The sequence below is a fragment of the Eurypyga helias genome, unplaced genomic scaffold (assembly GCF_000690775.1).
Source record: "Eurypyga helias isolate BGI_N326 unplaced genomic scaffold, ASM69077v1 scaffold16770, whole genome shotgun sequence".
Classification (NCBI taxonomy): domain Eukaryota; kingdom Metazoa; phylum Chordata; class Aves; order Eurypygiformes; family Eurypygidae; genus Eurypyga; species Eurypyga helias.
Genome location: NW_010225206.1, coordinates 1 through 12,347, shown reverse-complemented (window position 1 = coordinate 12,347; position 12,347 = coordinate 1). Strand labels below are relative to the sequence as shown.

The 12,347-nt window shown below is 47.7% G+C and overlaps 1 protein-coding gene across 1 annotated transcript; it reads right to left on the bottom strand.

The window, feature by feature from the left end:
- Nucleotides 1-1,211: 1,211 nt before the first annotated feature.
- On the bottom strand, nucleotides 1,212-12,017 carry CEP41 (centrosomal protein 41kDa; the record flags this gene model as incomplete). The annotated part of the gene is made up of 10 exons (XM_010148621.1): nucleotides 1,212-1,360; nucleotides 1,791-2,006; nucleotides 2,198-2,312; nucleotides 3,046-3,113; nucleotides 3,395-3,546; nucleotides 4,728-4,869; nucleotides 5,346-5,415; nucleotides 6,709-6,770; nucleotides 10,952-10,999; nucleotides 11,954-12,017. Coding segments are annotated over 10 exons (1,086 nt in total), but the record flags the coding sequence as incomplete, so codon positions are not given.
- Between the last annotated feature and the right edge of the window lie 330 nt (nucleotides 12,018-12,347).

The window sequence follows — 12,347 nt, the reverse complement described above, 5'->3', positions numbered from 1 at the left end:
GGATCCGGTCAGGTTTTAGGGACCCTGGTGGGAAGGCAGAAGAAAGTTTCCCTTCAGCCACCCAAAGAAGCTGCTCCAAAAGCACTGGCAAGGGTGTAACTGGGAATAAATTCCCAGCCTCCATCAGGCACCGGAAGCGCTGCACTGAAGTTGGCCTCCAAGCATCACAAAAGCATTTTACGAAGCAAAATGATGTTCTGCCTCCCAACCTTGACTCGCAGCTGCCCGTACGACACGTAGGGAAGTCGGCCTCATCAGCGGGAGGGCGACTGGCTCCTCCACCTACGTCGCAGTTTTCCGTAGCTCCAGAGGCCAGCAAACTGCTCCGGCAAGTCGGAAAAGGAGCGAGCCACGGGTGCACAGTCAAACTAAGGAGACACGCTGCCTGCACATCAAGAGGAGGGGCACAGGGGAGGGTTTTGGCCTAAGACACGTCAGCTAAACCCCTGCTCAGCCCATCTGGCAGCGTTATCTACTCTCAGAGCGAAAACCACCACACAGGAGCTCTCCGCCACCGCGGCAAGGAACGAAGCAGAGCAAGCACAGTTAGAAGCCAAACCTTCTAGACAAAAGGGAGAAAAGAGGGAAAACACAGCCCTTTTCTCCCCCAGTTTGCCTTTAAAAATACAGAACTGTTTCACAGACTGTCCACGAGTGAACACAGCTGTCAGGTTACAGGGCCAGGCCGGGCATTATTTCCAAAGACATCTTTATTAAATCATTCTGTCCGTTAACATGACTTAAAAAGCCTCAGGGAATCCCCTCTCCAACGTTTTGGCAAGTTGCTGAACGTCTGTGTCTCTGCTACAGAACACCAAAGTTTTTGCTCACAGATGATTTCTGGCCCAGTTACTTTCAGGTGTGTCCTCCTGTTCGCAGAGTCTGCGGCTCCGGGCACAGCGCAGGGAGAGCATTTGTTACAGACGTAAATTCATTCGTCTGAACCGTTTCTACTGGTCACAGGCTTTACTCCCTCCCCTACAAAATCAGGTAGATCAACTCTGTCTTGACACTGCACCCAAAAGTCAGCCTTGCCACAGCTTTTTTTTACGAAACGCCAACCGGTCCGGCTCCCCCAGCCTTACCCGAGCTGCCATTTATACACCACCGCTGCTTTTCCCTGCGGATTCCTAACACGACAAACGGGCTGCACTGCTCAGGGTTCCCAGAACCTGGACGTTCATTTATTCAGTGGAAGAAGACACCGCTGCTTATTTCCACGGCCTGTTCTGGAGGCTGCTCCTGCTGAGTGAGCGGGCGCTGAGGGATCCCACGTTGCCGGCGGTGCTGGGGAGACTGGGGTTGCTCCTCATGGCTGTCACCCTGGCATTGCGGCCTGAAGAACCACGGCTAAGTCGGCCTGGGTGAAAAAAAAAAAAAAGGATCAGAAGCTGTGTGTGTGGTAGAGCACAAGGACACACTAATGATCTATTGCCTGTTGCTGGCTCTCCAGCTCTCCCTGCAGACATACAGACCCATAATTCAGTGGGGTGTTCCGGGCAGCGTCTCTCTAGCTGTGCAGGCTTAAGAACTTGAAAAACTTACTAATAACCAGGAAAATTCAAAGACATTTAAATACAGTGGACAGAATGGTACATGCCTGCCCTCTGCGGGCCCAGGATTTTGCCATCACGTAGCTATAAAAGACCTGAGTCCTCTGGGATCGCATAGCACAGGTTTTGGAGGATTTTCTCAGATCAGAAGAAAACTCCCCCTCTCCTAGCCATCTCACGGAAAGAATATAGCAAACGGATAAATAACGTGGCAGCAACATTGTTCTGGAGTCTTACTGGCAGTGTCTGAAGGAATGTGCTCCTCTTCTAGGTAGTACTTTATCTTCTGAAGATCATCTGCAGAAAACCTCCATTTACTCTCAGCAGGTGCGGGTGGCACTTTGGGAGAGGTCTTTTTTCGGGCAGATCCAACGGGACCTGCCACCTGGCAGGACACGGGGAGCGAGCCGGTGATCAGACCTTCGGGAATCTTTTGCGCAAGGACCTTCAGGCCTGCAGACATACAGATCACACGTTGCCAGTGACCACCAGCTGATGGGATCGGTGATTTTACCGATAACACACCAAACACTTGACAGAGCTGAATATCCAGCTCTTCCCAACCTCCAGCTCACACAACCCTCGCTCCCCGCTCTCGATCTACCTGGCCGAGATCTTGGGGAGTCCTGCCCACCCCTGCTTACCTCCAGATAACATGAACAAGTTCTCAAAGCCCCTCTCACACATGGTTGTCGCAGCCTGGCTGGCTAACCTCTCGTCATTGTCATACAAAATGATAAGTTTTCCATGTGCATTTTTCTGATTGGCAGAAGAGCTAAGGATTTGTAAGCTTAAGGTGACCACTAATACCTTTTAGAAAGAAAAGAGACAAACAAATGGGATTGGAGATGGAGTGATTCCCTCATGTAGGGATGCCTTCCCTTCATTTGTGCTTTCTGGCTGATTTCTCAGTAGCTGGGGCTTGCCAGACCCTGGGAGGACACAGCCCAACCCTCACTGGAGTGCAGCCCCTGGGAAAGCATCCACTGCTTTGCAGGTAATAGCAAGAAGTACCTTTGTTTACAACTTCCCTTCTCCGCAGCCCTCAAGCTAACCACCTAGGAAACTATCAGCCTAATCCTAGCTAATAATCCTCTTTGTCCTCCAGAGGAAAGCCAATCCCCATCAAGGTGCTGAGAGGAAGCCAAAGGGTTCATCCCTCAAGAAGCCCAGCATTCCAGTAACAGTGTGTGTGGGGGGGGAGGTACCCAAGTACGGCTTTGCCTTCCAGTAGCCAAAAATCCCAAGAAAAGCCAAATTCAGGCAGCTCCCAACAGAGCTGAGGAACTAGAACGCAGCATCTGACAGCGGCAGTGGAGCAGGCACCGTGAAGGACTTCCCTTCCCACGCTCCTTGACATTCCCAGATGTTGTCGCTTAAGTGTTTCCCCGGTCACAGTGACCACTACAGCCCCAATTGTTTTTGGAAGCCCCCACCCACACCCCCCTCAGTTTCCATTTTTTCATTCCAGCACTTTGTATGTAAAGGATACATATTCCAGAATATCATTTGTATATGGGTTCATGGTTCTAGACAGCGTTGCAATAGGGTAGGAATAAGCTGCAGAGGAGAGAAAAAAAAAAGAGAGAAAGACCATAAAGTGGCTGAACATGAAGCATCACACAACCAGGAATACAACTGGCAGCCTTGGGAACCCATTGCATAAGGGTCAGCTCGGTCCCCTCATCCCCTTCCAGGAAAGAGGGGTGTACGGGATGAGAGCCGAGAGCATCCTGCACCCACCTTGGGGGAAGAAAACAAGAAGCCAGCCAGAACACGACACAAAAAGCTGAGTCGACGAGCCGGCCGACACCAGGCTGCTGTGATTCTGGCCTCCTCACCTCCAACAATGTGACACTGCTCGTATGCATCCCGGTCCCGTACATCCAAAAGCAGGAAGGGGCAGTTGGGATAAGGCATGTCTTTCGCCTGAGCGTCCGCTTTCTTTGGAGTGTCCTTTTCTATATCCAGTTCCCCAACGCCACTGATCACGCTACGGGAGGAGAGAGGAGGTTATGGTGCGAGGGGTCACTCTGACCACTTTTGTACCTCTTCACCAGGTCAGAGTGCGTTTCCATCAACTGCTCCCAGAGCCCATTTACCTTCCAGTACAGCCAGACACCACAAACCACGGACAGAGCCTACTTCAGGCTTTCTAGTACATCACAAGAGACTGATTCGATTGTTATCCATACGAAAAACAAGCGGAGTACAGCCTTGCTATGTGAACATACCACACTTCTGGGTCAGTCAAGTCCAGGGGTTCTATGTCCTAAAAAACTTCGAGGTGAGGGAGAATAATCCTAAGAATCTGCCAACATCAAGATCTCAGTAAATCAGACATGATAAGTAACGGTCAGTCACCTATAAGCTGTGCTGGGCTGAGGTTTCCCATTTCATCACTACTCTGGATATAGGACATGAACAGAAACCTCCCGATACTCTCAGCGGGCAATAAATCGATACGCCATCACCAAGCCTGTCGGGATAGCGTCTCCACTCTTCCGACTAGTGATGGGGTGGTTGGGAATTACACTCTCAACCACGGGACAATCTCTTACGATCATCAGGAAGGCACATTACTGAGTTTACCAGGGCAGTATATAGCATGGATTCTTGAAGCCAGGTTGCTGGAGGGGGGACTTTTTACAAGGGCCTGTAGTGACAGGACAAGGGGTAACGGGTTTAAATTGAAAGCGGGGAGATTGAGATTAGATATCAGGAAGGAATTCTTCCTGGAGAGGGTGGGAGCACTGGGACAGGTTGCCCAGAGAAGCTGTGGATGCCCCATCCCTGGAAGTGTTCAAGGCCAGGCTGGATGAGGCTTGGAGCAACCTGGGCTATGGAAGGTGTCCCTGCCCATGGCAGGGGAGTTGGAACTGGATGATCTTTAAGGTCCCTTCCAACCCAAACCCTTCTGTGATTCTCTGATTTCCCTGTCAACCACTTAGACAACCATCAGGTGGCAACAGCGTTGGCTTACAGCCTCAAAGCAAACTCATCCAGGCAGGAAAGCCTGCCAACCCTCTCTCTCGCTCACGTTCCAGGATCTGCAAAACCAGGCTTTAATGAGAAATACAATATAAAGCCACTCAGTAGCATTTTAAAATAACTAGCTGGGAAAAATAATTATCTGCTAGGACGGGAAGAAAACTGTGTATTATTATCAGGCACCTCTGCAGCGTAGACCGATAGGATTCCCCAGCTCCTGCATCGTTTACAAACAGGACGGGACTGGGTGTCCCATCAGGGCTTCCTTTCCCATTTGTCCCTGCCGTGAGTTCAGCATCTGCATCTGGAGCAGCCAAATCACCAGCTGGGGAGAGAACAGGGTACAAAGGGTTAAAACCCTGCAGGAAATAAACAGGTTTTAAGCCCAGCTTCTATTCTTAGAAGAAAGCGCAGCTCAAAGACAGCCTTCTCTTCATCCTCTTACAAGAATGACTTACTGAGAGCCTCATATTAAAAAGAAGAGAGAGCCATATGATTTTTAAGGACTCAAGAGCTCATTTTAAGAATTCAGTAAAAATTTAATTCTTGATGCACGAATATCTCCTGAGTTACTACAGTGAAGTAAGTTGGCAGCACGAGGCCTTTCTTATCTGCAAGCCTTTCCGTTTCAGGAGCGTTTCTCTTCTCAACGTGGGATGGCTGCAGGCCACAGGGTAAGTTATTTTTCCCTTCCTGCTTAAAAGACTTGCTGAATAGTCAACTACGTCTGCCAGGACCTGGTTCACCGCATGACAGCGACCTACAGCTCTTTCTCTTTGTGCTTGCAATAAATATTGTTACCTTCCAGCTTGTGGATCTCCTCATCTGTCACTTCTAAGGTTTCATCAGATAGAGAAGCAACCTGGACGACCTGCGGGGAACAAAAGCAAGCAACGGTACCTTGATATGCAGGCACCGGTGTCAGTGCAAGACAGGGGGGATCAGCTTAAGGAAAAACAATCCTCAGGCCAAAACACATTTAACTAAATGCAACTTATACCAGACTTCAAGGTGACGTGGCGGTGCATTTATGGCACCTGCACTGCAAGCCTGTCTGTTTATTAAAGGAAAGTTGTGGCAAAAAGAACACCCAACCTTACAAACAATCCAGTGGAACAACAGACATGAGTCTGCAGAAACCCACTCCTCCAATATCTGCGAGTTTAACCTTCCCTGTCCATCCCTCCTCAGAAGAACGCTTGGTTTTTTGCTATTTTTTACTAATTTTCTTCAACCAAGATAAGGAACACTCAGCTTTACATTTACTGAGCAATCTCCCGTTTTTTAGTGTTTCGATTCATTACTTTTTAATTTAAAAAAAATACACAGAAAGCCTTGAAGCCACAATCCTCCCATCCTCTGCCGTTAAAACTGCTATTAGGGAGAGCTTCAGGCTGTGGCTACCAGACACAAAGCTCGATGAGATCAGATTTGAATAGTACTTTACACATCCCTTTCCTTTTGTAAGGGGCTTCCTCTTAAGTTAAAGGAAATTTTAAAAAGGGGACAAGTTTTAAAGACAGAGTCGCTACGAACTTCAATTTGCAAATAAAAGCATTTGGCTACTCTGAAAACCTTGGCCTGAATGTTTGATTTTATTAAGGGAAATGTACAAGGGAGGGAAGAAGTCGATAGGGAAGAGTTACACACTAAGGCTACATAGAATCATGGAATGGTTTGGGTTGGAAGGGACCTTAAAGACCATCCAGTTCCAACCCCCCTGCTATGGGCAGGGACACCTTCCATAGCCCAGGGTGCTCCAAGCCTCATCCAGCCTGGCCTTGGACCCTTCCAGGGATGGGGCATCCACAGCTTCCCTGGGAACCTGTCCCAGTGCCTCCCCACCCTCTGCGGGAAGAATCTTTTCTTGGTATCCAATCTAAACCTCCCCACTTTCAATTTAAACCCGTTCCCCCTTGTCCTGTCACTACAGGCCCTTGTAAAAATTCCCCCCCAGCTTCCTTGTAGCTCCTTCAGGTACTGGAAGGGGCAATAAGGTCTCCCCGGAGCTTCTCTTCTCCAGGCTGAACAAGCCCAACTCTCCCAGCCTTTCATCGTAGGAAGGCATTTCATCGTAGTTTTACATAACTATGTAAAAGGCTTTAGACAAAGCCAAAACGCTGTTCACAGAAGATAATGAGGCCAGAGAGGGAACTATACATACCAACTGGGCAAAAGCAGTCACCTTCAGTCTTTTAAATAGCTCGTCCTTTTTATATCTGTAATCTTCAAAAACAAAACAGAAGAGGACAAGGTAAATTTTCAGTTAATTCCCAGCTTTGGCCAATAGCAGGTGAGAGGCTGAGGCTCAGCTCTTCTCGCACTCTCTTCTCCAACAAGGCAGGACTTCTGGGCATTAAGCTGGTGCTTCCAGGCTGAACAAGCCCACCTGACAGCTTGGTGAGAAGTAAAACCAGTTATAGAGACCTTGTCCAGATACGAGTCAAGCGGAGAAGGCAGATTCAGCTGCTTTTAGACTCAAATCTGTATTATATTGTGCTTTCTGGGCTCACCGGGGGAAGGAAGCAGGTTCAGGAACTTACCGCCTCACCTGCTGTTCTCTGAAGCCTGCTACGGTCAGAGAGCCTCTTAAACCAAAGTTTACCTGAGTTTTTCTTTTGTGTGTCACCGCAGAAGCAGAGCACGGGGCACTGTGTCTGAGACTGTGCCCTTTCAAACCCCAAACTAAACACGCCTGTTTCAACTTACCGATTAAAATGCTGCGGGGTTTCTTATGTTATCTCATAAATTCCAAGCCCTAATACGGATATCTAAAGGAAGGGATAACTGACAGAAGGCGTTTGACACAGCAAACTGAACAGCAGGTCTTGAAGCACACAAGCAAACTGAACAGCAGGTCTTGAAGCACACATAATTGCTACGGAAAAACTGGACTAATTGGGTCTTAAGGCTGAAGACAAAGCTTAGGCCGCAAGAAGACGGAGCAGTCTGTTGGGACGACCGGCAAACCACCGGAGCGGAGATTAACAGCGCTAAGTCAGTGCTGGCAAGGGTGGAAGTCTGGCTGCACACAGATATTCGAGATGCGTAAACACCAGGGAGGGAGAAGCCTTCCAGCGTGAAACAAAAGGGTGTATGTAGCAGGAGAGGGAAGCTGAGTATCAGTAGGAACATCTTGATGTGAAACAGCCTCCCATGGGAAGAAACAGAAGCCTCGTCCTTTGGGAAATTTAGGGCTAGAAAGAAGATAGCATGGGAGAGGGGGGAAAAAAAAAATAATAAAGATGATCACTCCTGCACTGGCAGGGAAAGGCAAAGAAAACAAACTTTTCTCGGGTATGGCGGCCAAATTTCTCCGGTGTCAGGTGCTGCAGCTGTAACCAAGTTCTGCACGGAGCTACTGAAGCCACTCTATGAAACGAAGCTCTCCCAAAAAATAAGCCTGCTCCTGCTTTCTCTTCCTCCTCCCTCACCAGGCTCCACCTCCGAAGCCACGGATTATTTTTTTCTTTTTAACAAAAGAAAAATCCTCGGTGTTTTTCCTAACAACTTCAGCAACTGTTGGAAGCTACTCCAAACCTCTCTCCAGCTGTTCAGCTCAGAGGGCTAACAGCGAAGCGCAGGATCTTTGTCAAATCCAGCCACTTAAGCAACTCCAAATCCTCTAAAACCATCTGCTGCATGCTCCATCGCTTAAGGGAGGATGGGGGGAAGGGCGAAGGGCTCCGATCCACATCCCTGTAAGCACTGCACAAAAAGTTAGCACAGAATTAGCCTGTGGAAGCTCTCGAGCTGACATGTGTTTAGAGAAGGAGCCACGCAAGCGCTGGAGGCCGAGATCCCTTCCCAGTGCAAGCGGCGATCGCGCGCCTCCTGACAGACGTTCTGCTTGACAAGACTGTCCCTGTACACAGCCCCTTACAGTAGGACAGACACAAAACCAGAAAGGGTGAGCTTTCATCTCTAGGGGGTTTCTTTTTATTCCTATCCTTTCCTCTTACATACATTCCTGCAGAGGTAGGCCAACTAATTTTCAGCATTCGGAGCAAGAAGAGCACCCAAATTCAACATCCTACCCTATATAATGTTTATTAAGCTGCAAAGCAAGTGCCTAGTTACTATTAGACAACTTGCCTTACAACGAAGGAGCCCATCCAAAACACGCCAGTGCACCGCAGCTTCCACACCACAGGTTTGAAGTGGAAAACCCGTGCCCAAACCAGATTTCAGAATGACAATTAAGATGAAAACGACCCCCAGGGTTCTTGCAAAACCACCTGGTTTCAAGCCTTAAGCTCAGGGTGCTAAAGCCTTCCTTTAAAACTTGGTAATAACAGTAACAAGTATATTTTATACAGCCCGTTTCACCTGCCTGACACAAAATCCAGGTGTAGCCCATGTCCAAACGCTCACAACGCCCCAGCCGTGGCCAGGGAGCCCTTCAGTCACGTGAAGAGCAAGGAAGACATTTAATTTAGAAGGAATACTAAAAGCAGCAAAGCTTGCGAAGTGCTGGATATATATGTAAACACTGACACAGCAGAACCATTGTCACAGTGCTTATATAAACCAGCTGCTGGACGGTTTCCACCTACCTCAAGCACGGATTATTTATCCCAGAATAAGCCTTTACAACCCAGATCTTGCCGTCACCACACAAAAACATTTCTCTCAATATGAAAAACCCCAAACTGTTGTTATTACAAAGCCTGACCTGGAGCAAACCACTGGGAACCCTTGCGCCGGCCTCCCAACGGTTAACAGAGAGTTCGGGAGGAGCGCTGGTCCCGACTACAAAAGCGACACGACGTACCCGGTTCTGTCCTGGAAGGTCCGTTCGGATTTCCTGACATTTTGGGTTCTGCTGCAGGGAACTGGTCTGAAGCTGTAATTGTTGTGTGTTGGAGGATGGTTCCTCGGGACTTCAGCAATGAGTGAAGCTACACCAGAGAAAGGGAAGAGACTTGGTGTCTCTGCTCAAGTCAGTCCTGCAAAGGACAAATCATCACGGGTCCAGGTCTCTTATCATTTTTGATTCCACGGCAGGCTCGCGGTATTAAGTCCCACTCTCTAACGTTACACAAGAGACAGAGAGTTGCCTGTACTGGGTATTTAAAGTTGTGTCCAAACGGTGTCATCTATCCATGAGAAATCAAGGGAGAGAAGTTTCTAAACTGCCTGGGAACACAAGGTGTCTATTCAGCACAAAGATAATGAGAAAGTTGCTACTGAACTCCAGACCCAGGATTAAACAAAAGAAACGCACTCAGATTCACAGCAGGGATTGAAAACCAACTAGACCCATACAACAAGATTTTCAGCACAGATAAAAAGCGATGGGAGATCCAGCGTGAAGCACTGAAATCTTAGTCCACACAGGATTTTGGAAAGCAAGGTCATTTCTCTTTGGATTTTCCCCAAAAGACCTGTGGTGTTTAAAAAAAAACTCCACCACCCAACAAACCAACCAGCAACAAAGAACTATTTTGCACAAAGCCAAGCATGAATATATTTACGTGACAGATTACAATGGAGGTCACTAATCTGAACACTACCGTCTTAGAGGAATTCAGGAAATAGGTCTAAGAACTAAAACTGAACATTCAAAATCCTAATTAATCCTCATTAACGGGGAGGAGTTTTCTTTCACATCAATAAATGCAGCTTTTGGGTTTAATAGTTTTACTGAGTCTCTCTGTGAAAATAATCCTGACAGTAGCTGAAAAGGAAGTAGTAAAACAGTAGCTTTGTTAGTAAGAATTAAAAATAAAGCAGCCTGTTTTCAGTGGGAAGACAGACTGAAATGAAAAATCAGCGAGGCTTTCATTAGCCTGAATGACCCAAAGTCTTCAAAACACCAATATTGTGGTGGTAAACAATGTGATTCTGGTGAAACCAATGAGTTACACAGGAACGAGCTTGTCTCTTTTCTGTCGCGGAGTTTTCCGACCCAAAGTCTAAGTACACTAAAATGACACAAAGGTAAAAGATCAAGTTCAACCATATTGTTACCTAACAATGAAATAAACTCTCAGAAGCGCAGCCCGAGTCTTCCCAGATGAGTCTAGTCACATTCTCTTAATCCAAAATACTTTTTCCTGCCTGGTTTCCATTCAAGAACAAAATTCACACCAAAAAAAAAGGGATCTGGAAAATCTCATAGGCCTGCCTGCCTGGTTTCTACAGTTAAATCTGCACAGCACTGCGAGAGACAGAGAAATGAGGCACGGGAGAGAACGCAAGGTGCGCAGCACAGAATCAAGGTAGAAGCATCTTTGTACCTTACTGCTGCCCATTTCTACAGTTTACTCCTACACATGGGAACCATCGGAGTGGAGATTCCCAAGCAAACGGAGGGTCTGGGATTCAACCCCTGCTCCTCGGTGCTCTCTCAGTTGTGAACTAACCCACCCCAAGTTACATTCTGCTCCTTTCCAGATACTCACTTCTTTTGATCTCTTCCAACTTCTCAGTGTATTTTGTCAAACTGTTTCCTGTAAGAACAACAAAAAAAAAAAAATCAGTTTGTTACAAATTTTGATTAGTGGTTTTCTTCAGCCCTATTGAGGCTTAAGTATTTTTTTTTCAAGGAAAAGATCAGACTGTGATAACAAAGTTTGTTGCAGATCTTCTTTCACCATTCAAAGCAGCCATAAACCAAGAAGTACCTCGATTTTCTCCTCGGCACCTTTCTCTCGCAAGGGTGGCCGAGCTACACAGCCAAGTCAGTCAAAGGACTTGCTGGACCCTGTCCGCCAACCACCTCTGGGAACGGGCAGTGCTCCGTAGCCCAAAGCCTCTGTACTGGAGAGGGGAAGTCACTGTGAGTGTTCACGACCGGCAGCTCAAACCTGCTGCACGCACCCACAGCGCTGTTCCAGTTTCTCTACAGAACGCACCCGAGTTCCATTTTACAGGATTTTCAGTAAGGGATACCAAAATCTCCACACCCTGCTAGTCAGAATGGTGATATTCCCCCCAAAACAGCCTCGTAGCACTCTTTCTGTTTACAAGTTCCACAGCAAGCCCTCTCTACTCAAAAGCGTAAGTTGTTTTGACGATGCTTTGAAGAACAAAGTCATCACCTTCAGAAAGCCACAGCCTAAAACTCAGTACGCTACAGCCCTCGCTCTGAGGGCGCTGAAACCGGGACCCTGGTGTTCAAATCCTGCCTCTGACACGCTGCTCCAGGGCAGCTGCGGCCACGCCATCCATTCCCTGACATTTTTGTGTGGATGCCACGGGCAGGTGTTACTGGATAAAATTCAATTGCTTGAACAACAACAAACCTCCAACAACTCCCAAATAATTATCTCGACTTACACCCTTATCAAGATATTAGCTTGATAAAGCAGCTCAGGACAGAGGCAGCTAAGACATTCAGCATATTTTTGCATAACTCCTACATTCACGTTTAGTGGTTTTTCCCCAGCGACGATTTCACTTACCAGTATCGAGGCGGGTTTTTATGTGTTGATACTTGGGATTCTGAGGGATACGCCTGGTTAAATACTGTTTTAAAAAGGAAGAGACAAGAGTCAGTCGAGATACAGCCATGCGTCTGTTTTAAAGGCAAAAAACCATTAGCCGAAAAGGCGATTTGAAGAGACAGCGACAAAGAGAGGCAAGACCACAGGTATTCCCTCAGGCATCCTCCGCTCCCAGGCAGGAAAGACCTCTGAACCTCCAGCTCGGTATTAAATCCTTGGCAAACCAATTTAAAGCCTCAAAAGCAGAATTTCGCTCCACAGCAACTCAACCGCAGCACACCGGGCTCTAGGGACCACAAAAAACCTCCCCTCCGCCCCGAGTCACACGTCTGGAGGCTGCTCCAGCCCACTG